General features: G+C 40.2%; 1 protein-coding gene across 4 annotated transcripts in view; it reads left to right on the top strand.

The window, feature by feature from the left end:
* The first annotated feature begins 797 nt into the window (after nucleotides 1-797).
* Nucleotides 798-27,626, top strand: part of obsl1b (obscurin like cytoskeletal adaptor 1b) — a 48,491-nt gene continuing 21,662 nt past the window's right edge. The window contains exons 1-31 of one of the 4 annotated variants that reach the window (XM_034109525.1): nucleotides 798-1,147; nucleotides 2,673-3,779; nucleotides 4,834-5,103; nucleotides 7,438-7,698; nucleotides 7,840-8,151; nucleotides 8,232-8,498; nucleotides 8,699-8,974; nucleotides 9,150-9,425; nucleotides 9,684-9,959; nucleotides 10,253-10,528; nucleotides 10,849-11,121; nucleotides 11,291-11,578; nucleotides 11,668-11,742; nucleotides 14,836-15,111; nucleotides 16,858-17,196; nucleotides 17,687-17,965; nucleotides 18,153-18,428; nucleotides 18,663-18,938; nucleotides 20,188-20,445; nucleotides 20,855-21,130; nucleotides 21,217-21,489; nucleotides 21,992-22,267; nucleotides 22,346-22,621; nucleotides 22,881-23,156; nucleotides 23,240-23,515; nucleotides 23,633-23,902; nucleotides 24,030-24,296; nucleotides 24,403-24,672; nucleotides 25,231-25,497; nucleotides 26,568-26,834; nucleotides 27,449-27,561. In XM_034109525.1, the coding sequence (XP_033965416.1) occupies nucleotides 2,777-3,779; nucleotides 4,834-5,103; nucleotides 7,438-7,698; nucleotides 7,840-8,151; nucleotides 8,232-8,498; nucleotides 8,699-8,974; nucleotides 9,150-9,425; nucleotides 9,684-9,959; nucleotides 10,253-10,528; nucleotides 10,849-11,121; nucleotides 11,291-11,578; nucleotides 11,668-11,742; nucleotides 14,836-15,111; nucleotides 16,858-17,196; nucleotides 17,687-17,965; nucleotides 18,153-18,428; nucleotides 18,663-18,938; nucleotides 20,188-20,445; nucleotides 20,855-21,130; nucleotides 21,217-21,489; nucleotides 21,992-22,267; nucleotides 22,346-22,621; nucleotides 22,881-23,156; nucleotides 23,240-23,515; nucleotides 23,633-23,902; nucleotides 24,030-24,296; nucleotides 24,403-24,672; nucleotides 25,231-25,497; nucleotides 26,568-26,834; nucleotides 27,449-27,561 (8,664 nt within the window). In that variant the 5' untranslated portion in view covers nucleotides 798-1,147; nucleotides 2,673-2,776. The remainder of the gene's footprint in view (nucleotides 1,148-2,672; nucleotides 3,780-4,833; nucleotides 5,104-7,437; nucleotides 7,699-7,839; nucleotides 8,152-8,231; nucleotides 8,499-8,698; nucleotides 8,975-9,149; nucleotides 9,426-9,683; nucleotides 9,960-10,252; nucleotides 10,529-10,848; nucleotides 11,122-11,290; nucleotides 11,579-11,667; nucleotides 11,743-14,835; nucleotides 15,112-16,857; nucleotides 17,197-17,686; nucleotides 17,966-18,152; nucleotides 18,429-18,662; nucleotides 18,939-20,187; nucleotides 20,446-20,854; nucleotides 21,131-21,216; nucleotides 21,490-21,991; nucleotides 22,268-22,345; nucleotides 22,622-22,880; nucleotides 23,157-23,239; nucleotides 23,516-23,632; nucleotides 23,903-24,029; nucleotides 24,297-24,402; nucleotides 24,673-25,230; nucleotides 25,498-26,567; nucleotides 26,835-27,448; nucleotides 27,562-27,626) is intronic. The other 3 variants (XM_034109526.1, XM_034109527.1, XM_034109528.1) reach the window with 3 other exon arrangements.

Consider the following 27,626-nt stretch of genomic DNA (forward strand, 5'->3'; position numbering starts at 1 on the left):
TAGCACACAACAGACTCACACCCAGGTCCACGTGTTGTACAAGCCGCTCACCACAAGGCACAGGATCAAACACTGCCCGTTGGCTCCGGAAAAAGACGGAAAAGTCAGGTCACACTGCATAACACTGATACTGGATTGAGAAATACAAAACCCCTGTTGGCCCCTTGACCGTATACATTACATACTGTCAATAAACTCTTTGGTTTGATTAAAACTCAGTGGTTTAATAACTTGACTGCAGCTTATTAAAAAAAGATCCTTCGAGGCACGACATTAACCCTGAAAAATCACCAATGACGTTTTCCTCGTAATTATTCAGTTATACGAGGCTGGACTTATTTTGGAACTTTACATGCCAATAAATATAGAAATGGTCTTCAAGAATCATGAAACAAGATCAGCTGATAATTGTAGGAGGCTGCTTTTTTGCTATTCTTCTGAGCTTTTCAGTATCTAGTAATATCTACAACCCTAATGAGAATGCACCATAAGGTGAGCCATAACTATCCAGTTTACAATCTCTGTTTCAAAAACACTTGCTTTCTCACTTTTCTCACTTTTCGACAATGTACATTTTGAACAATTTATGGATTGACCAAATGTTGAAAAACTTATTAAAGATGAGCTTTAAAATATTTGGAGACTAGAAGTGTGTTTTTTTCCTTGGAATGTATTGCAAAGCCTCAAGTAAGCTAAGCAGCCTGCCATGCACTGGCCACCTAAACTATCTTTAGCCCCTGCTGGCAAGTGAATGGAAGTGCCTGGCTTATCTTCACTGCTGTCATCGAGGCAGCCAGTATTTTTAGGGGACAGCAGCAGCTGCAAAAGCATTTAACGGTATTCCATGAACAATGACACTTGGGGTGTCTAAGGCTTCAACGACAGAGATTGGGGGAACACTGAAGTTGTTCAACAGGAAGCTTGTGTGTATACTGAAGGTTTCTTTTCTGTTCCTCCTACTGGCACACGTCGATGAAGATGACCTGGAGTACAACTTGGGACCCTTGAGGAGAGCATGTTTCTGAATCTGAAGTCAACTTGGGACATTACTCAACCTTCAGGAGAAAGGTGGCATTGCTTCTTACCTAGAAGAGAGATTGCAAGTGAGGAATGTATGTTGACGTTCGTTCCCGGCGACTGAAGCTAGGTAGGTCATGTGAGGGATACACGGCACAGCTTCACAAGGGGCAGAGGTCATTCCAATTAAATCAGACAAGTAAACACAGGGGTTAATCTCCTCTCTTTAAACCTCCGGAGGGAATATTGAAGACACTTTCAACACAATGTCCAAACTGTGCTAATTAAACCTTTTGCTCTGTGAAAAACTGTTTTTAAGTAGCAATTGTAAAGATCGAATTAAGATGAATATAATATTCAAGATTGATAAACAATGTTTTCAATATTCAGTTCAATTTTTAAGTTAACAAACGGTGTTAGGTTAATCAATACTATATTAAATTCAATGTTACCTATATTGTACATACCTACAACGTTTAGGGTAAGCTGAACAAACTATAAAGAAATAATAGCTTTATTCATTTTGAGTCTGCATGCATAACACATAAAGATGATATGACAGTTCTTTAAAATTGTCAATAATACAAGAAACTATTTTTCAATTTTCCAGTATTTATTTGACCAAGAGTAGGGTGGTTTCACTTGAATGAGAATCGTATTTTATTAACAAATGAACATTAATATATTGTTTCAGTGAAAAATATCCTTCAAAATAAACTTAATTTAATAGTATACCATGAACAATTAAGTGGCTTCATAAACATCCTAAGATTACATTTTTAAAGAATTGAATCCTTGTTACCTGCCTCCAAGAGGACTACGTTACAACACTCTAGGGGGTCTGTCCTAAAACACTAAAACTCAGTTTACTTATATTTTTCCAAGTTGAGAGGCTCTCCAAGGAAACTTTCAAATTGAGATTACACAATAGTCAACAGGAAGCCTTCTTACCTGACAGTAGGATTTTCTAAATTATATTTATTTTTTTAAATATGAGGAGAGAAATAGCTGCCAACATAAATGTGATTAGGGGTCTTTTAAAGAAATGTATCTTTGAATTTAACATTTTAATATTTTTTAAATTAAGATCATTTTAACAGTGACATATGCTCAACATATTTTGGCTACAAGGCCTCTGGGGTGGTAGACTGTCATTTCGGCCTATGTTTGTGTGAGCACGCGGGTTTCAGAACCTTCTTTGTGATACCTGACACACACTCCATCGCAGGTCTTTATTTAGGGCATACTATATTAAGCACTTTCCCATTGAAATACAGCACCAGCTGTACTTGCTATGTGTTGTGGCTGCTGTTGCAAGAGGACTAGGCTTTCCCCCCTCTCACTGCTCGCCTATGTTTTTCTCTCATGCAGACAGACCTAATTCAATTAGCCCTAATATTCATACCATCCGTTTGCGCTGAAACAGATGCTCGTAAAGGAGGCTGAGGGGTTGTCCATTAGGGTTAATTTTCTTTATACAGGAAGTCTCAAAGTATAACTGTATTGCATACTTTATCCGATTAATCATACCATTGAATTATAGTTACATTTCTAAAACAAATTACAATTTAGTTTTATTGTTTACATTTTCTCATTTAAATCTCATGAGCCCTTCGATATTAAAGTAACCCATCTGTTATTTCTTTTTTTTTTAGAAATTTGCAGTGCAAAAGTTGGACCGTCTTCCCCCAGAGAATAACTACCACCTATTACTCTCCTGGACTGCTAAAGGCGTAGTAAAGCTGACAACAAAGTAGAAATGGATGTATTTGGCGGTGCACCGCGTTTCTTCGCCTATCCAAGACCTGTTGTGGTCCAAACTGGAACTGACGCAGTCCTAAAGTGTCAAATTGGTGGTGATCCAAGGCCTGCAGTCATCTGGGAGAGAAACAATGAAAAGATTGAACCACAGGGGCGATACAGGATATTTGAGGACGGAAATGTTTACAATCTCATCATTTCAGCTGTAACCATAGAGGATAGTGGTCAGTACATATGCAAAGCAAAGAACAGCATTGGGGAAACATATGCAGCGGCCACATTAAAGGTGGAAGGTGAAGCACAAGAGTTGGAGTTACGAGAGGAAAATAAGCCACGATTCCTCATCAAGCCCCTTTCCACTCGCGCCGGCCGTGGGGAAGATGCCGTTTTCTCTTGTAAGCTCTGGGGAAACCCACGACCAGACGTTGTCTGGGAAAAGGATGGGAGAAAACTCAATGAAATATTTGAAAGCACACATTTCAGTGTGGGCTTCCAGGACGGTGGATGGTTCCAGCTCAAGATCTTTAAGACTCGCGCTCCAGACGGTGGTGTATATACGTGCAAAGCCAGGAATGAGTTTGGAGAAGCGTTGGCAGGAGCTGTGTTGCTGGTTGATGCAGGCCCAGCACATGAGGACGAGGGAAATCGAAATAGCTACACAAATGGCCACTGGAAAACTCACCAAGGAAAACAGAGGAGACAATTGCCAAACCGGCTCAAAGACGACACAATGTCAACTAAAGTCAAAATGTTTGCAGTGACAGAGGGTAAACATGCCAAATTTCGCTGCTTTGTGACTGGGAAACCCAAACCAGAAATCATTTGGAGGAAAGACGGCAGACTGATACTGTCTGGAAGGCGTTATTTGTTATACGAGGACAGAGAAGGATACTTCACACTTAAGGTTCTGTACTGCAAGCAGAAGGATAATGGAGTTTATGTTTGTGCTGCATCAAATACTGCCGGGCAAACCCTCAGTGCCGTACATCTCTCTGTAAAGGGTAAGTCAAGATCATTTTCATTAAGTTAGAATCTTTTTTAATGTAGGCAAACTTAAAAGCTGCATGAGTAAAGGAGTGAGGGAGGGTGTGGTGTGTTCTTGGATCAGATTTCTATCCATGTGATGCTAGAATGATGTCAGTGAGATATCTCCAAAGATGTACTCTGAGATCATTTATTGGGGTAGGGCCAGACAGAGAAGGCAAAAGGAAACGCTCAAAATGTTTTATGGCGGTAATGTGATGCTTTAAAAAACTGCTATTTTTTTCTACTGATATTGATAAGAGAAATGTGAAGTATATGGCTGGTATTGTCATCCAGTTGAGCCACACAAAAAAAATGCAGATCTAAACAGGCAAAGTTCATCAGCTTGAGGTGGATTCCAAAGGCAGTATGATGTCTGCAATGCCACTTAGCTTTTGCAAGGGGTGTGATCGAAGTCTTTGGGAAGGGGATCATGTTTCTCACATGGCCAGAGAAGTCCAAACTCATGGCACCAACAGAGAGTATTGTACTGTGTCAGTCAGACATACACTTTAATATTGGGAAAGGATATCAGTGGTGGTTAGTGAGTAGATTTGAAGGCAATGTATTTATTGTCTATGTGTTTGATTGGACTAAATCACTGAGATAATGTAGCGCTTTCCACACAGACTACTAAATACAGTCCACATTCTGTTTACAACTGTCTGGTACCGTCTGGTGGTGTCGGTGACAAACACTTTATTTCCTATCTAACACCCTATGTGTTAATGACCTTATCATTCCTCAACTAAATGAGCCACTTCTCTCATGATTTTGCCAATTGTGTTCATTGGAATTTACTCCCAAATATATTTCAATTTACACTGAACTAAAAGCGCATAGATGATGAGCTGTGTTTTCGGAGGGTCGTCTTACCTGAGGAATTTATAAAGATCAAGTAACACTAATGTGTCTTTATGATTAGAAGTAAATAGGAACATCTTAAACTAGATTTCCTTTTTTTTCACATTTGTAATTAGGAGATGTGATATAAGCCTATTCAAAAGTTTGTTTCCTCCTTTTTGTTGACAGAGCCGCCTGTGAGGTTTAAGCAGCCTCTCATTGATCTAGAAGTATGGGAACGAGATTTGGCTGTTCTCGAGTGTGAAGTTCCAGAGGACTCTGTTTCCATCACATGGTATCTGGAGGATAGACGACTGCAGCCAGGGGCCAAATATGGAATGGAGGAGTGGGGAACAAAACGGCGACTAACTATTCGTGACATTGATGTTGACGATGATGGGATCTACCTCTGTGAGATGCCAGATGGGGGCAGAAGCATTGCAGAGGTAGCAGTAAAAGGTAAATCAGGTTGATAAAATCAAATAACTGTGGTACTTTACGATATTGTTTTTAGGAGACAGTTACATGTATTCTTAGGATGATCAGAAACAAAGTTTATCAGTTACGTATGGGACAAAAAACCTGCACTACCCTCCAGTTATCCAGTTTTATTCCTTTTATCTCCCCCCTCCTAGCTGGTCTTGCACCTAAGAGACAAAGTACATATTTTAAGATGAAAATTGTATTGGCAGCAGGGCCGGCCCTAGACTTTTGGGGGCCCTAAACGAGCTTTGGCTTGGGGGCCCCCCTCACTCAAGCGCATTCTCACTACACACAACACGGAACCAACTTTTGTCTTATGATGTTAGCATAAGCACACATATTGTATAAATAAGCATGTAAACAACGTGGACCTAACCCCGTCTAGGGGGTCCTCACCTCCTATAGGGGTGTCCGGGGGCAAGCTCCCGCGGGAAGATTTTTTTTTTAAATATTGAAGTTAAAAGCATCAATCTGGTGCACTTTGAGAGCAACATTAAGAGATCTATGGATACATCTCTCAACACCCATATGAAACAGAACTGTAAACAGATTTTTCTTTATGGATATTTTACAAATCACTCCCCTTTCAAGCTGTTTTCTTGTTTTGTCATATAGTATTTCATAACTGTTTTTCATTTATTCTCTCTGGCTGTCCATCTCATAATGTTCACATAGAAACTAGCTGTCAATAGGAATATCATTCAGAAGAATTATAATTTCTTGCAAAAATCTGTCACAAAAAGAGGTTGCACATTTAAATTCAGGCGTTGTTATGGCAACGTCAGTGGCCAAACAGCCACATTTACTGCTGCAAATACGTTCAAACATGCTGTCGACATGTAAAGCAGTGGCAACTATGCCACCATTTCAGCTGACTTTTTCTCAAAAATACTGTCACATAACATCCATATATTTCAGTGCTAGGTTGATGCTTAGCTAAGCTAGCTATGAAACACTTTAACTGACAGGACTCAGGATCAACTGTGTTCTGTAAGGTAGCTTCTAGCTTCATGTCGAACAGTAAGTCAACATTTCCCAGAGAGCTTTCTTTGAAATCACCAGGTAACGCTAAAAAACATTACATTTAGATTGTATGACAAAGTGTTTATTTAATATATCTGGCTAGCTATAGCTACTTGTTAACGGTTTAGCTTACCCCCACGATTCAAAGTTACGTCAACGTAGCTGTAATTTATTCTTTGCTTACATGTTCGCATCACTTGGAAGTTTACTGACATTTGCATACCTTGTTTACCTGGCTCAAGTGGTGGCTCTGTGGTTGTTGTGTGAGACACCACTTGAGAATTTTCGTATTTTTTAAGAAAAAGTGTTCTTATGCCATCTTCAAAAACACTGAGTCCGACTGACAGTTTATTTTAAACATTGTCACAGCTCACAGGATAGGTACCTGTCAGCCAATAAGACATTATTTCCATTCAACTCTCAGGTTGTGGTCTTGCCTCTGTTGCATTCACTGAACACGGGAAATTACAATCCTGCCGTCCTCTCTAGTGTCATGTTCAGGTAAAGCACGGTTAATGTATTATATTATTGACTCAATAATATATTACATCACTTTGAGAGTAGGCAATCTAGGCATATTAACAAAATTAATTAAACATACTTATCACGGCGACGGTGTACTGAGATTTTTTTTTTTTTCATTTTTAATTTTTTTGCTAGGGGGCCCCTTAGTGGCTGCGGGGCCCTAAGCAGCCGCTTATGTCGCTTAATGGGTCGGGACGGCTCTGATTGGCAGAGAACATAAAGTCTGTGTCTTAATTTTTGTCAGGTAACTTGGGGAACCACTCATTGTGTGTTTGGTGTTACATTTAATGCTTGTTTTAAACAGTGCCATTTAGCAAACACTATCTTAAAAAGGTCCAAGTCAATTATGACTCTTCTTCCAAGAAAAATGACGGCATCAGTTGTTTAGCAAACAACAAATGTGTATGTTCAAGTGAGAAACTGTGCAGCGAAGTAGAGGAGATTAAAGTTGTTAGACATGTCAAAAGACATGTCAACAGTGTTTCTTTTAACTATGACCAAAATCATTCCTGAACCCTAACACAGTAGTTTCTTATTTAACCATGATAATGAAGGTCACTTTATATTAACTATTTAAAGTTGTTTTTAACAATGCCGATTCAAGATGATTTTGGGAATCACTTAAAAATGATGTCCCGACGATGTGTTGTTCCGACGGTCAAATGACATACAGTATATTGTTGTTTTGTTTGTAGTGTAACCAATATCCTATATATGTTAATATGCTAAGAAGTCACTCACTTTCTACGTGTTTTCTTGCAGGGACAATTTTGCGCAAGCTTCCAAGAAAAGTGGATGTATTGGAAGGCGAAAATGCTGCCTTTTGTGTTGAAGTGGAGAATGAAGAAATGGACATACATTGGTACAAAGATGCCCTAGAGCTACGTGAGACACATAAGACCATCCTTAAGTCCTTTGGTCGAACTCACATCCTGGTTTTTGTCAATACAATGCCCCAAGACTCTGGCCTTGTGACTTTCCTTGTAGGCAGATCCAAGACATCCTCTCAGCTAAGAGTGAAAGGTAGGGTATTACAAAATTCCAAATACAGTATTTGCAAAACAAATATTTAGATTGATTAATTAGTTTTGGTATTAATCAACATTCATCAGTTATTCCATTCCAAGAAGACATTGATGTAGCATGGGTTTTCTTCTTTTTCAGAGGCAAGACATTGCCCACCCAGTTGTCCAGTGAGTGTGCAGATCAACACAGAGCGTGCCAATGCAGCTCTTCTCTCATGGGTTCCTGCTCAAGGCTCCCGAAAGAACCCTCCATCTGGATATGTACTTGATCGACAGGAAGTGGGCACTGGTTCACAGGAGTGGTTACAGTGCCTGACCACTGACTCTGCAACCTCTGTGGAGATCCTTGGTGACAGTGTACCATGTGAAGCCGATTATCGATTTCGCATCTGCAGTGTAAACAAATATGGGAGGAGTAACACTGCGGAATTCCCTAGAGCTGTTCATTTGGGTAATTGCTTAAGTGAATTCATCACATTGTTTATTGATATTGCTTGCTAAAATCATGTATAAACATGATTCTCTTTCCAGTTCCAGTTGCCAGAATCCAAGCTCCCTTACAGGATGCCTTGGTGCCCGAGGGACAAGATGCCCTCTTCTCTATTGAGCTCTCTGCTTCAGTAATCGGGACATGGTTCTTAAATGGCTCTCAGCTTCCGGAAGATGAACGATATTCCATGCGTCGTTCACGAACACACCAATCTCTTCGCATTCGAGGAGTACGTGATACAGACAATGGAGCTGAGATCACATTTATTGCCTATAGCATTCGGGATTCTGCTGCATTGTACATTCAAGGTATGTATGGGTCATTGTCATCATTTGTTCATAAGTATGTATTATGCAACACCTCAGATGTATTCCGTTTTTTCTTTTGAAAAATGTGAAAACATTGTTTGGCATCAACTATGTGAAACGAAACTAAAGTACTGTATCATTCTGTTAATTGTCCTAAATAACAAGACTCAAAACGTCATTGTTTTTTTAAACATTTGCAGCTCCACTTGTCAAGTTTTCACTAATGTCAGAAATGGATCGAAACAAATTTGTAGAAATTGGAAACCCCATTGTGCTCTACTGTGAGCTGTCAGACCCTGCCGTTCCAGTCCACTGGTACAAGAATGGGGTGGAATTACAAACAATGGAGGGTCTGCATATCCAATCCGAGGGTACCATGAGAAGAATTGTCATCCAATCAGCAGAATTCTCACATTCGGGAGTGTATTGCTGTGATGCCATTGATGACGTCATCAGATTCAATGTGGAAGTAGAGGGTGAGTGGAATGAGATTTTTTTACAATGCTGGTGTCTTTCACTTACCATCTTTATTTGTATGCCCATTTTCGTTTCTTATTGAAAACAATTATTTAGTCTTCTTTTAAGTCAGATGTATCAAATGGTATGGCATTTACAACGGAATGAACCATTGAAATATGTAAATATCCATAGCCCCACCTGTGAGGTTTTCAGCAGTTCCAGATGGTGAGAAGAACAAAACCATTGAAATCGGCTACCCTATTGTTTTAAGCTGTGAGCTCTCAGATCCTTCTGCCCAGGTGCACTGGTACAAAGATGGGTCAAAGCTCCATCCTCAAACTGGAGTAGATATTCTAACTGAAGGCTTGGCAAGAAAACTGATTGTCCATTCAGCAGAATTGTTCCATTCTGGATTATACTGCTGCAAAACAAAGGGTGACACCATCTTGTTCAGTGTGGACATCAAAGGTGATTTGTTGTACCTCAAGCAATGTAAAACAGTAACAGGCTCATCCTTAGCAAAAGCAACTAACTCCGATTCCCTTTTGTATGTTGTCTATTGTCTTTCTTCATAACACTCATTACAAGTGCAGCTAAGCTGTCGCCTTTTTTTGACTGCATTACAGCATGTTAGAAATTTAGTTATCAAATATATTAGTATGAATAGTCTTAATGGCTGTCATGAGGTTGATATAAGGTTGACTTAAGATCTAAACATATCTATAGCTCCACCTGTGAAGTTCTCAGCAATTCCCGAAGAAATGAGGACGAGGTCGATCGAAGCAGGCTGCCCTATTGTACTCCAGTGTGTGGTGTCGGATCCTGAGGCCCATGTTTGCTGGTACAAGGATGAAACTCAGCTCATTTCAAACTCTGGATTAGAAATCCAGTCAGAGGGCAACACAAGAACATTAGTTGTTCAGTCTGCAGAGCTGAGCAACTCCGGTGTGTACAGATGCACCACAAAGGATGATACCATGGAGTTTCAAGTGGAGATCAAAGGTGACTTTACACTTTTTATCTTGTGCGTTAATATTATAACCCCACATTCTTTTTTCTAGATGCAATTAATTATCCCGCTTGTACTGTATGTGGTTTGAAATACTGTTTTGTGCACATAACCTTAAAGAACTGTTAATGGACTAGGTCATTTTTAGTTTTAATCATTTGTTTTGTGACTGCTATACTCTGAATTAAGTCTCCAAATCCCCTTTTGTTCTGCTCAGCAGTCACATTTTTGCAAGGTATTTCCCCAGTCTTGATTTTATTTAGCTGTCCTGAATTCCCAATGCTAGCTATACCAGTGACGTACTCTACTATCTTTGACGTTGAGAGAACCAAGTCACTTGAAGCGGGCAAACATTTGGAGCTGGAATGTGAGGTTGCAGACTCTACTGTGCCCGTCTGCTGGTATAAAGATGGTGTAAAACTCTCCTTGCAAAATGATTGGGATATACAGAGTAAAGGCACATTGAGGAAACTCATTATCCCATCTGCTGAGTTATTGCACTCAGGGCTATACAGCTGTGAAACCTGTGATGACACTTTTCACTTCACTGTGGATATCAAAGGTGATTTTAATTTAAATTGATTCAATCTTAATGCAAATCATAGAGCGTTTTGATGACTAGATGCACCTGACACTTACTAAATGCATGTCTGTCTGTCTGTCTGTCTGTCTGTCTGTCTGTCTGTCTGTGTTTTGTAGTGTTTTGTGTGAAGTTGTAACAGTTTCTTAACACATGGTTAAATTAACTGCTACTGACAAAATGAACATATCTCTGTATTCCTTGACACTTTGCTTCCCTGTTTGGGAAAGCTGAACCTATAACCCCTTTCTTTATCAGTGTTAATATGCACTGTCAATTATAATATGAATAATCATCTTCAGCTCCAACGTTGCGGTTGGCGCCCTCACCAGATGTTGTGGAGACACAGTCACTTGAAGCAACCAGCCCATCCGAACCAACATGTGAAACCTCAGAAACGGCTTTCCTGGAGTCTTGGCAGAGGGACAAAGAACATGATTCTAAAAATGAGCCTGATTTAGAAATGGGAGGCATCAAGAAGACCCTTGTTATTGAACCAACTCATCCTTCAAACTCTGGAACATACTACTGTGCAACAGCAGATGATGTTGCCCAATTAATAGTAAACAATCAAGGTGATTTTCAATTTTAGTTATGACTAACTCTGTGTGTAGCTTTTTGTTTGTCCTATGTTTGAATGCAGTGCTAATATCTGGGAAAGATTTGACAATATCACTTTGAAGTCACGTTTTTAACATCTAGAATGATGTACACTGAAATTATCCCTCAAATGATTGTCTGTAGTGTCACCTCCGACATATCTGCTTGATCCAGATGTTGAGAAGACAGAGGCTGCTGAAGTGGACGGCCAAATTGTTCAACAATTTGAGATTTCTGATCCCATTGCCAAAGCCTGTTGGTTCAAAGATGGAACCCAGATCTACCCAAAAAGTGATGCTGACTGTGAATCACAGAAAGACAGCCAAACAGTGCCCCTCCAGTTACATGACTTGTCTGGTGGGGGGAGGTTTGGTTGTGAAATATCTGCTGATGCACAGTTCAATGTTCACTTGAACGGTGGTGTTCCACATGGTACCTGCACAATTCAGAATCAATTATTTGGTGACATACGTGAAGCTATCACCCAGCTCATTGTTTTCTTTTTGGCTTTGTCCAAACAGCAGAGCAGTGTCACTATGGTGACGAGATTGGTGAGATAGCTGATGCCTCTGCCCAATACACTGTGGAAGTCAAAGGTGATTTGATATATTTCAACATCAGTCATCCATCTTAACCCAGTACATAAATACCACTAACAAAAGTGGTGTATTTTATTGTTCCATCATTTGAGGCATCTGCATCTTTTTTCCTTTAGAAAAGTGCTTTTTTCATATTGAATCCAGATCTCATGTCATGTCATGCAGTGATTGGCTGTTAATCAAACATGTGGGTGTTAAATAGCTGAGTAGCTGCTCTTCATACTAACATGTGTTTTGTTTGTCAATTAATTCTTCATTTTAACAGCCATCTTTGCTTGAACAAGCAGCTAACCTCTCTTAAGTTCATCTTTGTCTTATTCATCACCAGATCCTCTCATTCACATTGCTGCCCGAACATCTCACCGTTGCAATGACAACGAACTCTTATCTAAGACAAAAAAGTAAATTAACTGTTTAGGTTTTTAAGACCTTAGTAAACATACTGGTGGTATACCAGTTTTAGGAGTCGATTGAAAGGGGAAACATGGGAACTCAATCTCAGACCAAACCTGGTCGATCTTCTTGTTTGTCTTTGCAATGAATTATCCCATAACTCCATTCTAACCAACACTGCTGTAAAATTCTGTTATGAGAAGAAGTATTGAGACCATCAACCAATGAAAACCTTTCTCTGTGTACATCACAATGCTTATAGCTACATCGCCAAGGCACTCTTCTGACCAAGAAAAGAAGTCCAATGAAGAGGCCTATCCTGTTGAAGTTGACTGCATGTCCTCAACATGCAATTCTGGTAGCTGGGACGAGAGAGGAGATACACAGACAAATGAAGAACATTCCAGGCATATACCAACTTCTCAGTCAAAATATGAATATATGACTGACAGGAATACGACTAAACAGTCAAAGGAGCTCTACGGCAATCCAAGAACATCTCCAGCTTTCTGTAACTCTGCAAAGCCACCAATAACACAATCTGACACACACCATCACACTAATAAGCCCACAGAATCACAAGGTGAGGATTTCATTTACTATCTTCAGCATGCAAAAGCCCCGTCTGAAGAGCTTGATAATTCCAAGCCGACAGCTGTCCGAACAGATGAGTGCTGTAATGTTCTACAAACTGCAGCTGTTGGATCAGTCAGTCTATCTGTCCAGTCAAAAGGGCTACATAGCCCAATACAGATGCCAACTATCCAGTCAGAATTTGGTAATCCCCAACAAACGTCAACTGCCCAGACAGAACACATTACTAACCATCAACATATTTCAACAGTCAAATCGGAAGAGTTGTGCAACTCCTTAAAAACTGCAATTCTGCAGTCAGAGGAGCCCTTTGAATGCTCACACAATGCAACTGTCCAACCAGAGAAGCTATATAAACATTCACACACTAACGTTTTGCAACCAGAGGAGTCATTTCAATGTTCACACACTGCAATTGTTGAACCAGAGGAGTCTTTTAAATTATTACACACCGCAACTGTCCAACCAGCTGAGCCCTCTAAATCTTTTCATACTAGAACTGTCAAATTAACGGAATCCTTACAGTCCTTACATAGTGCGATCGTCCAATCAGAGGAGCCCTATGCATCTTCACATATTGCAACTGTCGAACCAGAAGAGTCCTTTGAATCCTCAGATACTACAACAGTCCAACCAGAGGGGCATTCTGAATCCTCCTATATTGCAACTGTCGAACCAGAAGAGTCCTTTGAATCCTCACATACTACAACAGTCCAACCAGAGGGGCATTCTGAATCCTCCTATATGGCAACTGTCGAACCAGAAGAGTCCTTTGAATCCTCACATACTACAACAGTCCAACCAGAGGGGCATTCTGAATCCTCCTATATTGCAACTGTCGAACCAGAAGAGTCCTTTGAATCCTCACATACTACAACAGTCCAACCAGAGGGGCATTCTGAATCCTCCTATATTGCAACTGTCAAACCAAAGGAGTCGTTTAAATCCTCAAATGCTGCAAATGTCCAATCAGAGGAGCCCTCTAAATCCTCCTCACACAATGCAACTGTCCAATCTAATGAGCCATCTAAATCTTCACATACTGCAACTGACCAAACAGAGAAGCCTTTTAAATCCTCACAAACTGCAACTGTCCAATCGGAGGATCTTTGTAGATCCATACAGATGCCAGTCCTGCCAGAGAAGCTTCTGCATTGCTTACAAACTGAACTTGTCCATTTAGAGGAGCCCTGTTACTCCTTAGGGACTGCAACTGACCAATCAGAGGAGTTGAGCAGACCCTTACAGACATCAACTGTCAAGTCAAAGAAGCTCAGTGGCCTTCCAGACACTGTATCCCCTCAATCACTGGACTTGTATAACTATAATGAGGTAGAAACAGCACAAACCAAAAAAGGATACAACTTGCAACAATCTGCGCATGACGGATTGGATGACCTCACTCAAAAGGAACAATCAATACCGAACCATTCAGAGGTGTTGTCTCATTCCATGCAAGCAACAACAGTACAAGCAAAGTGTCATCTCAACATGAAGGCATCAGAAGACGAAGTAGACATCAGAAGTTACTCTGGGCAAAGATCACCTCTTCAGTTTTCAGAGCCTCAATATATCAAGCAGGCATCTACTTTCCAATCGGAAGAGATCTATCTATCAAGGACATGTGACAGTCACTGGAGTGACAGTGTCAGAGCAAATAAGGTGGCTGTTGAAGGTGATTTAAATGGTTAGCATTATCAAACCAAAAATGGACGGGCACAATGTTGACATTGTGTAAAATTAAGAGATTGCTTTTGCAATCCTTGACATTTTGACAATTTCTACATTAACTTACTTTAGTTTGTTCATACTAAAACTACTTAAGTAGTCAGTGTAAAACTTTGAGCTTGAGTGGTCTGTGAGGAATATTAAAGAAAAGTACTTGTTTCAAATCCTAACTTGAATGCCAGTTATCTCGAGTCTAACCAAAGATACCTCTAGTTAGATTACTAATAATGAAAAATACATATATTTTATTATTACTTATTTTAACTGTTAAGATTTATTGGCATGACTAATCTTGATTTGAGACTTTGCTCTGTTATTTTCGCCGTATTAGTGATGCAATTTCTTTTCTCTTGATGTTACCTCAAACATCTCCAGCTCCATCCGTGAGAATTACAACACTTTGTGAGGCTGAAAGGAACAAGTCTGTTGAAGTCGATGAACCCATAGTGCTGCAATGTAAGATATCAGATCCTAACGCTCAAGTTAATTGGTACAAGGATGGAATAAAACTTCTTGAAGCATCTGGGCAAGACATGCTGGCGGAGGGTTCCATAAGAACGCTGGTCTTCCAGTCAGCGACGCCGTCTCATGCAGGGATTTACAGCTGCACAACAACAGACGATGCAGTGCAGTTTCATGTGGATGTTAAAGGTGACAAAAGTTGTTTTCATCTGTTCTGAAATTAGAATTTTGTCAGGTTCTGTGTAATTCAAATAGCATATATAGGTCCTCATTATTTTACTTGGATGAAGAATAATCTACCTCTATCAATAAACAGACAATCAGCATTAATTAAAACACTGCCATAGCGTTTAATACATAACATTTTCATTTAGTATTTAGATGACATCAGTTTCATGTTGAAGTTATTACATGACATCTGTACAGACTTAGAGATCTTAGGTACATGCTGCTATTTGTGCGGTTTGCACACCAAAATTAAAGTGTTTGAGTATTATGACAACTTATAAACAATGACAAAGAGCTATAAGTGACCACTTGTGAAAGTGTGTAAAAGACTGCAGAATCTTTGCTTGCTAGCTCAAATATCTAAATCAATATACCCTTCCTGACCGCAGGTCCCTGGCTAAAATCTACCTACAAACTACAGTAAAGACATTATAAATTAAGCTAATCACCCTAGCTGTGGTAAAACATTACACAAGACTGCATTGCTCCACGTATCTTCCCGTTTTCGTGTCTAAAAAGGTAGCTATTTAGGAAGCTTGCAATGATTCTCACTTGGCAAGATAATTAGTATGAGGGAAAAACTCTGGTTTCTGTTGTTAAAGTGGTCATTTTCTGAGAAACAATCACGAATTTGATCTGATATTGAAGTGGTTAGTTCACAAGAAAGAAAAAAAATGTACGATAAAGAAAAGTTGAATATTCCCAAGTCTATTGTCTATATTATTATTTTTTAAATCAGACATTCTCTGAAATTGAAGTCACAGATTTACGAGAAAAAGTACCTTTACCTACCTTACCGAATAGTCAACTTGGGTGAAGGTATGACTTGCAATATGCTGCTCCTTTTGACTCCTACTTTCGTTAGTTGGATTTGTCGGTTAAGGTTAGACATGCCGGGTGGGATCGGTAGAGAGAAAGTCAATCAGAAAAACTGCAGATTGATTCATGCCCTCTCCAAAGTATACAAAATAAGTTTTCAGACAAGGTAGTCCTTGTCTGTTAGTCCTAATGTGCTTCTGTTTGTGTTGGAATGACATGCTGTTGGACAAATGGGCTTTTGGTCCAATGGGACTTATTTCTGACGATTCGGGTTTTGGAATAATAGGCTGTCGAAAAAATTGCATGGCACTGAATTTTCTTTTTGCGAAATCCGATTGCGAAATCTACTTTGACTGTGTGAACTTTGACCAGGTAGTGGTGTCTTCCATAGCGAAGTGTTCACTGGTCCAACTGTTGCGTGGCAAAGATGCCGATCATTATATGCAAAAAGTTTACAGTGTACCACACTGCACTGCATTTGTCCGTACTGTACTTCGTATTTGGACGACTTGTGCACTCAAAATAGCAAATGTGAGTTCAGATATGTGAATGGAGACGCAGCAAAAAAAAAATTCTCAGAATATTACCCACTTCCCGGTTTTAAAAATGTATATATATATTTTTTTTTTTTGTTACGCCTTACATAAGAAATCTATTTTTTTCATTAAGAAATATGTGCTGAATCATCCTACAAGCAAATAACCCAACATTCTGTATCTTTTACTTTGGGTCTACCAGGAATTCAATGTTTGTTAACTGAAGAAAATATAATTTAAAAGCTCGAACATGCTGCTTAAGCATTTAGCTTCAGGATTGTGCCTTGCTTCCTTTCGCTGATACCAGTGTCTGTTTTATTGACCAATTCTATTTTTACATTCAATCCTGTAGCTCCACTTCTGAAGTTCTCAGCTTTATCTGAGGGTGACCAGAAAAAGACGGTCATGACGGGCTCTCCCATTGCACTACAATGTGAGCTGTCAGACCCCACTGGACAAGTCAGTTGGTTCAAGGATGGAACAAAGCTCCTACCTCAAAATGGAGTAGACATCCAGTCAGAGGGAAATGTCAGGGGTCTAGTTGTCCCATCAGCAGAGCGGGCTCACACCGGCATATACCGCTGCGAGTCAAAGGATGATGACATCCAGTTTGCCGTGGAAGTAAAAGGTGATGCTCAGACACTCTGTGGCACTTTCACTGTCTTGCACGGCCAACTTACTGTAACAGCAGGTGATTAAGTCACAATTGTCTAACATCTAATAGAAAATGGTTATCTAATTTGGTCAACTAATTCCTAAAACCTGTTGCCCCAATCAATGTTTTAACAGAGTGACATTAGATAATATAGGACTCCTCTGCTAAATCTGTTGAAGATGAGCAGCTTCACAATGCCGCTTCTTAATGTCCAATATCTGATGACAAGCTTTCGTCTTTTTCATTTAACACACTAACGGAAAACGTTATCACAAACAATCCCATTTTTGATGTAAGTCTACAATTACTGGATATCTTGGACATTCAGATATCGATTCTTGCTCTTTAAGCACTATGAAATGTGTTGTATTCATTGTCCTCGTTTGTGTTTTTGTTGTATGTTGTTGTGCCATTTTGTCTTGAAACTCTTTGTAATTGAATACAGTAGGTTGGATATTTAATGATCTCAAATAATAACATTCATGTAGTTATTAAGACACTCTTTTTCAATATTTGAAACCTATAGCACTACCTTTGAAGTTCTCCGAGCTTCAAGAGACGGACAAGAGCAAGTACGTCCAAGAAGGTTCTCCCATTGTCCTCAGCTGTGAACTCTCTCACGATGCTTCTGCCCATGTGGATTGGTACAAGGATGGAATGAAACTCCTACCACAAAACAATATGGAACTACAGTCAGATGGTCCAACAAGAACTCTACTCATCCACTCAGCTGAACATATACACTGTGGCACCTATGAATGCTCAACTTCAGATGACACCATCACATTTAAAGTGGACGTAGAAGGTGATTTATTTCCTTCCTTTCTATCTTCTTATCATACATACCACATCAATCTTGTTCTATGGTGTGAGTGTTAAACAATTTGTCGAGTTTGTGTTGAATGTTCTGGAGAACTTGGTATGACTGTCTGTTTTGTCCACTGTTTGAGTTCAACTCTTATTCAAAACCCCTTGTTATTCCTTTCTCTTAGGCCGATCGCCAAAGATCATGCCAATCCCCCTGTCAGAAAAATACAAGATGATTACAATGGGTCGTCAAATTGTCCTTCAGTGTGAGGTGTCAGACCCTGTCGCCCAGGTTTCCTGGTTTAAAGATGAGGTTGAGCTTTTTTGCAAAACTGGCCTTGATATGAAAAGAGATGGCAGTCAGAGAAAATTAATGATCCATTCCGCTAAGGTCTCTGACTCTGGTCTCTACAGCTGTAGCCTCGCTGATGACGTTGTGACATTCCAGGTGGACGTTGAAGGTGATTTTCTTACATTGTGTTCAGTTTTAAGTAGAGCTTCCAGGCTTTTCTAATTGCCTTTAAATGTGCACTACTTACTTGCTCAATTACATCCAACTGTAACTGTCTTAAAACACAGAACTTTATAAATTATCTATACTGCGCTAAAATAACCCAAAAGTGTGATGAACAATACTTAAATGACGTTCTGACAGCATAACAACAGTGCTTTGCAAATCTTATTTGACCCTCCAGCCTCTCCTGTGAGGTTTTCAGCACTTCCAGATGTTGCAAGAAACACATTTGTTGAAGCAGGATGCCCACTTAAGCTGCAGTGTGAAGTTTCAGAGCCAGCTCCGCAAGTCTATTGGCACAAGAATAGAAAACAGCTACCTCCAAAGAGTGACTGTGAAATCCAAACAAAAGAAAAACTCAGAGCGTTGGTTATTGCATCAGCAGGAGTCAGACACGCTGGGGTGTACAGCTGTGAGGCCGCAGATGACCATATAGAACTCAAGGTGGATGTTGCAGGTGATCCAAGTATTTTGAGCTTTGTCACAATCATTAACTTCTTTTAGTGAATGCTTGCCTACTAGATCAACCTATTGAATTATAATGTTTGATTATTACTGATGCTTACATTTCTACTTCATATGATTTGGGGGACCCTAATAGAAAATATGTGACAGCTTGCCTAAATGTAATATATTATAATAATGGATATGTTCATTGGGGATCAGGCATTATTTAATGGTACCAATTGTTTTTATAAGCAGCAGCAGTGATAAGTAGCTCAATGTAGTTCTTGCTCTAACATGCTAATGCTTAAAGGCCATTTAGACTGTTTGATTAACAGTGCTATGTGCAAACGTGGTAGAGGTAGCTGGAAATAGCAAACTATAGGACGTTTCAACCGATGTTGTAGTTTATCTTGGCCCCACACAGCCTTTTAGTGTTTTGGTTTTACAACCAGAAGCCGTATGGCTGTCTCACTGCCCTCATCGACCCTGTTGTAAAATGCAGCATGCAACTATTTAAAGCCAACGATCTTTAATAAAACGACTTAATGCTATTTGCCTGGCATGGGAGGCTAGCTTAATAGCCTGATATTGTAATCAGGAATTGGTGGAGACCAAAACAGAGCTAAAAGGACGACAGGCCAAAACACAACTCCTAATGAATAATACATTTGCTCTGTGTCTACGGCGTGTGTTAATATGTAGCTGTTTGCTAACATGTTTGCAACTTTATAAGATGATAATATGTGAACTTAAAGAATGAATGCTGATTTAATAACTCAGTGCACGGGATCAGCAGTGGCTCCTAATGTTTGACCCTCGTCAAACTGTACCCCTTGTTGCAGGAATCAGAGCAGATTGTTGCGTTTTCCACTGTGTGACTATGGCAACACTTGGATGAGTTGCATGCACTGCGGACTTCCTGGTCTGAAAGTGCATAAAGGCTGTGCAAGTTCTTTGTTAACAACTAAAGTTAAATTAACAAATAGACAAGTAGCAAAAAACTGTTACTTTCAGCTGACTCACTGTTTGCATGTGAGTCCATGACTCTATTACTGTTTGAATACCTTTGTCAACCTGTGCACGCACAATCTTTAACATACCAAATAACAGGTCAGAACGTCCGTTCAACTTGGAGTAAAATGTTACATTTTACAGCCTTCAGCATGAAAATTCAAGTAGTACATAGAATAGCCAATCTGATTACTATCTGGTTACTGTTCAATGAATTGGAATTCCTATAGCACCAGTTTGATTCTCAGCTGTTCCAGAGACTGAGAGGAGCACATCTGTTGAAGCAGGCAGCCCGATCAATCTGCAGTGTGAGACCTCAGTCCCCACAAGCCAGACCTGCTGGCGTGAGGACGGAATAGAACTCTCACGGAAATCGGGAATAAACATCGAATCACAGGGCAATAAGAGGACACTTATCAAGTCTGCATCTTCTTCATGCTCTGGAGGTTACAGTTATAAAACTGATGATGATTCAGATTTCAACGATTTCTATGAGGAGGTTAAAGGTGATATGCTTAGCTTTTCTTAGAAAGATGTTGTCATTGCTGAGTCTACACCTTCATCACCTCTAATATCGAAAAAGGAAGCAAAACCTTATCATCGCCATCGCCATCATCATCATAGTAGATTTGCTTCTAAGTGTCCTAATTTCATTCAACATGTAGTTGCTTTTCCTATGTGCTTCACATTTAATAGCATGTATTTTGATGAGTCTAAGGGTTTGTTCAACACAACTATGGTGACAGCTTTTCATCAGCGCACTGCTTTAATCATTAATTTCACTTTGCTTCAAAAGTGGATTAACATTCACGTGTCTGGGCTGTGAAATCCGATGGACTACTACATGCATGAGCATATAATAAATTCTACCTTCAAGCAATGACTTACTCCTTTTGTGTATTGTTTTTTTTGCAGAGCCACCGGTAACGTTTGCTGAAATCCCAGAGGAGGACCTTTTCAAGAGTGTTGTGGAACAGGAACAGCTTGTTTTGTCATGTGAAGTATCAAGGGCTGGCGGTGTTGTCCAGTGGTACAAAGATGGAGCTCAAGTGCAACCATGCGACAATATCACAATGCAAGTAGAGGACACCAAAAGGAACCTGACAATACATGCAGCCCAACCGTCCGATACAGGCACATACACATGCCGTGCAGGAGACAACATTCTAATGTACAAGGTTAACATACGAGGTAATTGGTTACAAATTGCTTAAGAAAACTTCTTTCTCAAAATACATAGTGGGTATTGTTTGATATTATGTGTTCTTCTTCCAAAGAACCTCCGGTAATGATTATCCACCCCAAGGAAGATGTTCACCTTGACCGTCATGTCCCCGAGGAAATTATTCTGAGTTGCGAATTGTCTCGTGCAAATGGTGTTGTCAGCTGGTACAAAGACGGACAAAAGCTGCAAGAGAGTGAGAACATCAAGCTCAAGATTGAAGGCCCTTATCGACGACTGAAGATCATTTCTAGTGGAGTAGAAGATTCTGGAGAATACGTCTGTGACACAGCCGACGCTTCAATATTCTTTCATCTTAGTATTACAGGTACAATTGCTGATTCCACACACAGTCAATTGCACATTTCTATATATCTAGGTATCTCAGTGTTGTAACAGCCAGAAGCACAATGAGTTGCATGTGGTACTGAAGGCAACAGTATACTTTTAATTAGGAACTTTGTGTTAGCTAATACAAAAAGTGATGGGATTACAAAAAACAATTGTTTGTCCCCCGCAACTCCTGGCCAATTTCTACGCGACATGATGTGTTTGTTGGGTCATGGACTACAAAGTTAGAAAAACTAAATTGTCACATGACCAATTTTATGGTTTGAAATAAGGGTAGGAAGTTTAAGGCAATGTTTGATGATCTGATAGCACTTTTGCTTGAAGCATACCATCAATGTTATCATTGCAAAAGTTAGGGTTGATCTTTCAACCAGGATCACAGTATGCCAAAAAGTTCTGCAAGCAATAAACATAACAACAGATGTTTTGTAGCATTCATTAAAGTAATGAGTGATGGCTAATGTAACGTCTCTTTCCAGAACCTCCAGTGCGGATTGTTTCCCCGAGTCAGTCTCAAATGGAACTGTGCCAACAGACCTCTGAGAGGATGGTATTGAGCTGTGAAATCTCACGGCCCAATGCAGTAGTGCGCTGGTATCGAGACGGTCTTGAAGTGGAGGAGAATGAGAACCTTATCCTAGAAGTGGATGGTGTCTACAGAAGACTTATTATACCAGAAACTACTGTCCAAGATTCTGCCGAATATGTCTGTGACACTGCAGATGACTCCATGACATTCTTTGTGAACATAGCAGGTGAACAAATATGTTTTCAATGTAATGCTTGGGCAGTGTTTAATTCATTTCTAACACGAAAATGTTCTAAATTCACAGAGGCTCCTGTTCGTTTTGTACGTCCGAGGAAGATGGCAGGTAGAGTAGACAAAGTGGTTGGGGAGACTCTGGTTCTAGACTGCGAGGTTTCCAGATCAAATGCTGAAGTCACCTGGAAGAAGAATGGGGAAGAAGTAGAAGACTCCAGAAATATCACCATCCTTGAGGATGGTGTCATGCGTCAGTTAACTGTTCACTCACTAACAATGGAAGATGCTGGCCAATATGTGTGCGATGCTAAGGATGATGTGATGGATTTCCATGTAGAAGTGCAAGGTAGGTTGTTAGCTATAAGCTATAACTCCAAACATAATAGGGAGCTCCTTATGTCCCGAAAGATGACATTCTACGGTATCTTTACGAGTAATGTGTATTGTGCTTCAAGATCCAGCCAATATATCCCTAACCCAGACACTATGATAATAACTCCTGGGTACAAAAATATCATCTTTCAGGAGCGTTGGAGCTCTGTACTAGATAACACAGAAAAAGGTTCCATTCCAATAGAATTCTGTACTATTTTGTTTGTTTTCAGAATTGCCTGTAAAAATTATTGGAAAAACGGACACAAAAACTGAAAAGCAGTTCTTGGTATCAGATGACATTATTCTAGTGTGTGAACTATCAAGATCGAATGCCTCAGTCAGTTGGTACAAAGCTAATCAGCTAGTTGATGACACCGAGCGATACTGTAGTGAAGAGCAAGGGGTTTTCCGCTCGCTGGTTGTCCTTAATGCTGGACTTGAAGATTCAGGAGAGTACACCTGTGATGCAGTGGATGATAAGATGGTCTTTTATATCACTGTCAAAGGTAATCATATTATCAAGCAATGTAAATGTTAACTGTCTGTCCTTCAATCAGGATGGAAATAATGCAGTGTCCTTTGTGTTCAGAGCCTCAAGTATCAATCATCGGAAACTCCGGCCACCCGGAGCATCATATGCTGGTAGAAGGAGATGACCTCATTTTAGAGTGTGAAGTGTCTCGGCCAAACGCAACCGTCCAGTGGTTATGGAATGGCGAGATGCTGAAACCAGACACTCGTATACAAATGGACAGCCATGATGTTGTACGGAAGCTTGTTCTCACTGGACTCCAGCCCTCAGACTCTGGAGAATACATTTGTGATGCCATGGATGACAAATTGACAACGATTGTTGAGGTTCAAGGTGAGATTTAAACTACTTTGGAACAGGCTTTTGATGACATTTATTAATTTCTGTTTGATTACCTTATCGCTTCATGTTTACACATGGAATTCATGAGCAAATCTCATTTTTTCTCAGAGCTACCAGTCAAGTTTGAGAATAAAAAAACAGCTCGTAACATCACAGCCAATGAAAATGAGAGTGTTACGCTGTGTGCCACCGTGAGCCGAGAAATAACTAATGTTCGGTGGCTGAAAGATGGCCAACTATTGAACAGGGACAACATGCACATCTCCAGTGAGGGTAATACCTACAAGCTCACCATTAATCCCCTGCAGCTGTCAGATTCTGGAGAATACGTCTGTGACATTAACACAGATCAGATGCAGTTCAGTCTTTTAGTCAAAGGTAAGACTTTGGCAATCCTAAATTAAATGTGTTTTATGTGACCACTATTTCCAAGTAGCAGTAACTTGATCCTAACTGTTTCGAGGCTAACATTTTTGGATTATTGTTTTTGTATTCTACTCATCAGGAATGAAAATGACATTTACCAAACCATTGGAGAACATTGTGTCTCTGAAAGGTAGTATACTTATATTACGATGTGAGATCAGCAAGCCTAAAGGAGATGTCCAGTGGCTTAAAGATGGCCACGAGATCTCTCCAAGCCGTCGGCACACAATAAGGGCACAAGGTCGAGAGCGAAGCTTTACCATCCAGCAACTAGAGGAAGAAGATGCTGGAGAATATGCCTGCGAATCCACAGATGACAGGACCTCAGCTACTGTAAATGTACAAAGTAAGCCATTTTAAATAATAAAATAAAAGGCAAAAATAATGTATTAATACATGTTAAATAATAAATAATGTTTAACATTGTCCATGTGCCATCTTAATATTTACAGCTCCCCGTGTTGTTGAGTTCATTGCGGAGCTTTGTAACATCACTGTCCGTGAAGGAGAAGATGCCGTATTTAAGTGTGTGGTTTCCCCAGAGGACACTCGCTTGGTGTGGCGCCTAAATGGCAAGCAAGTAGCTCTAAATGAGCGCACTGTCATTTCAAGTAACGGACTATGCCACATGCTCTGCATCCACAACAGCATGGTATCAGATAGCGGCAGAGTAACAGCTGATGCAGAGGGCACCGTTTCAGAGGCAGAACTCCAGATCCAAGGTGAGTTCCATCCATTACTACTGTGACTAAATACTCATCGCAGACAAACACACACATACAGCAAATACATTTTAACAAATCTCAGAAGTTACAACATTTAACAATCAATACTTTTCAATAACCTCCTATCTTTCTGGTAGTCCCCATGTTTTTTTATACCTATGAGCTATTATCAGCAACACTGGAGTATAAAATATAAAAATGGAAAGTAGGAGAGTTTGTATGCCTGCGTACCATTGGCACCACTTAAGTGTGTATGCAAAATAAAGTCCCATTCAGACACGTTTAAATAGTTGAAGAGGCGCTTTTGAAGGCTAGTGCTTAGCAGCTTCTCCTGTTGGAATTCCTCTGGTAACTGAGAGAAGAGTGGCTCAGTGGTTCTGGTTTATGTGACACTGTTGGATCCTCCAAGGTGTACTCTTGCTCTATGTGCTTGAACTTGCTAACTCTGCTGATTGTCTCTTTCTGTATTTGGTATTTTGCTTTGTCTGGGATTGACTTTAGAGTATTTTTATGAAAAATTAATAAAGAAGACATAAATATATTTCATATATTTAGAGCAACAGGTGCTGTTCACCAAGAAAATGACGCCAGTTGTCGCTGAAGAGTACAGTGAGGCAACTCTAGAGGTGGAGGTAGGTCTGGATTCGGGAGAGGTGCAGTGGATGAGGCAAGGGGTACTGATCCACCCTGGAGCCAAGAATACCCTGAAACACAAGGGCCGCAAACACAGTCTCACCATCCACAGACTTGCCATTTCTGACCGGGGCAGCTACAGCTGTGAGACCCTCCACGACCGCACGCAAGCCCAGCTCACAGTGGAACGTGAGTGTGCACGTGTTCCCACTATGCCCTCCTGTTGTTTGTTTGCCGCCGTTGCCGATGACTCCACCTCTTGCACGCCCTCCAACGCTGCTTCTCGTGAAGGCAAATCCCAATTAACTGAGTAGAAGTAATTTGAGTGAGTGGGGACCGGGTTGGCACTTGCACTGCAGCATGATGGCAACTAACAGGTGATAGCCTTACAGCCCGAGCTGACTTTCAGACAAGATTTTCATTATTGACAAAGATCAATCAGGCCCTGATGATTTAATTAACAATGTCAACGGATAATCAGATTAGTTGTAAGGGAAGTGCTTTATAATTAACTTAAGATGCCACTACTACTAGAATAACATTTTGCAATCATAATAAAATGTTCCTATGAACCAACAAGACTTACATTTATTGAAATAGCCATCTTGCCACACCATAAAATCGGCATCTTGTAGTGATTAAGGTATAAGCTTGTTTTTCTTTCTACATGCTTCTTGTATTTCTTAGCCCTATGATTCAAAGGCCGTGGGTGAATTAAAGGCTGTTCTTTCAACACTACTGTGGGTGGGACAGGGAAAGTCAGGACTTCAGGCTGCTGTTGGCACCTCCTATGAATTTGGATCTCCTCCGATTGCGTCTAAATTTACACTCTGGCCTTCAAAACTAAGGTTGCTGTCATCAGGTCACCAAAATAAACACTCCTTTTTTTCCACAGGGAATGTGCGTCTGTTAGAATAAGTGAAAAATGTTGGCAGTTTCAAAACGGGCTTTTGTGTAAAGCCCCATACTCAAATGACTAAACTATTGGCTTGTCGATGTGTGCCAGCTTGTATTGTTTAACTGCAGACTGATGTGTTCAGAACAGACTCCAAGCCTATTCTGTAACATAAAAAGGGGCACCATGTCTATCTCAGTGTTAAAGTGGAATGCAAACGCTTCTGACTAAGGTCAATCTATTAAACATAACGTTTGTTTAACTATCATTTTCTTACAATGGACAGTGAAAATGCACACTAAGAAGCTGCACTTGTTGGGAGTATTGTGCCGCCTTTTACACAGGTCTGCAATGTTCTTTACAGCTCGAAGGATCACAATCAAGAGAGGGCTGACCGACATTAAAACAACAGAGAGAGAAACTGCCTCTTTTGAGGTGGAGCTCTCTCATTCCAATGTACCCGGCACCTGGATGAGAAACGCGATCAAGCTTAAGCCGACAAATCACTATCGTATGAGTGCCAAAGGACAAGTCCACAGCCTCACCATCTATAACCTGTCGGTAGAAGACACCGGCACCTTTACATTCTCTGTGGAGAATTTGAAGACGACTGCAAGGCTTGTTGTGAAGGGTGAGTCATTTAAGAGGTTTCGCCAATTATTTAACACAGTTGTCTGATAATCCACAGTAAAATAAGGGCGTTCTGGAGGAAATGTACTTTTAACAAGGCGTCTACTTTTGTACATTTTCAATGCACAAAACCAGGGTACACTAGACTGCAGTATTACCAAAACAAATGTTACTGTAAATGTGTGTTGTGATTTCAGACTGGTAGCTAAAGTGGTCCTCTCACAGTAGACCAGATGCCAACCAGTTGAGGCATGATAATAGAATAGAGCGACGGCTCCACTTCTGTTGGCTTTATCCGGGCTCACGTTACAAACACAAAGTAGTCTACCCTGACCCGGTGACAATCGGTAGCTCTGTTCACTCTTATCTGTCAGGGGCTAGTTTAACCTCATGCTGTAAAATAATCCGCTTCATGCCGAGTCACTCAGGATGCATCATCCCTTTGTGCTACGGCGATGACAATTGGATGAAAATCTCATCACGGTAAATTATTCCACATAACTGAACCGTATTTCTTCTTTGAGCTGCTACACACATACTTTGCGCATAGTTTGAAGTGAAGACATTTAAGATGTTCTTTTAATTGCCTAACTTTTAATGTTTTTTGTCCACTAGAGCCCCCTGTGACCATTTTCAGAAAACTGGAAGACCAGAAATTCCCTGATGGGGCAGTAATCTCTATTGAGTGTGAACTGTCAAGACACAATGTTGATATGAAGTGGATGAAGGCAAGTGTTGCATTCTGGTTTTCTTTTCATAACTAACAACCACATCAAAAACTATCTATGACAAA

Source organism: Pseudochaenichthys georgianus, chromosome 21 (genome assembly GCF_902827115.2).
Source record: "Pseudochaenichthys georgianus chromosome 21, fPseGeo1.2, whole genome shotgun sequence".
In the NCBI taxonomy this organism is placed as follows: domain Eukaryota; kingdom Metazoa; phylum Chordata; class Actinopteri; order Perciformes; family Channichthyidae; genus Pseudochaenichthys; species Pseudochaenichthys georgianus.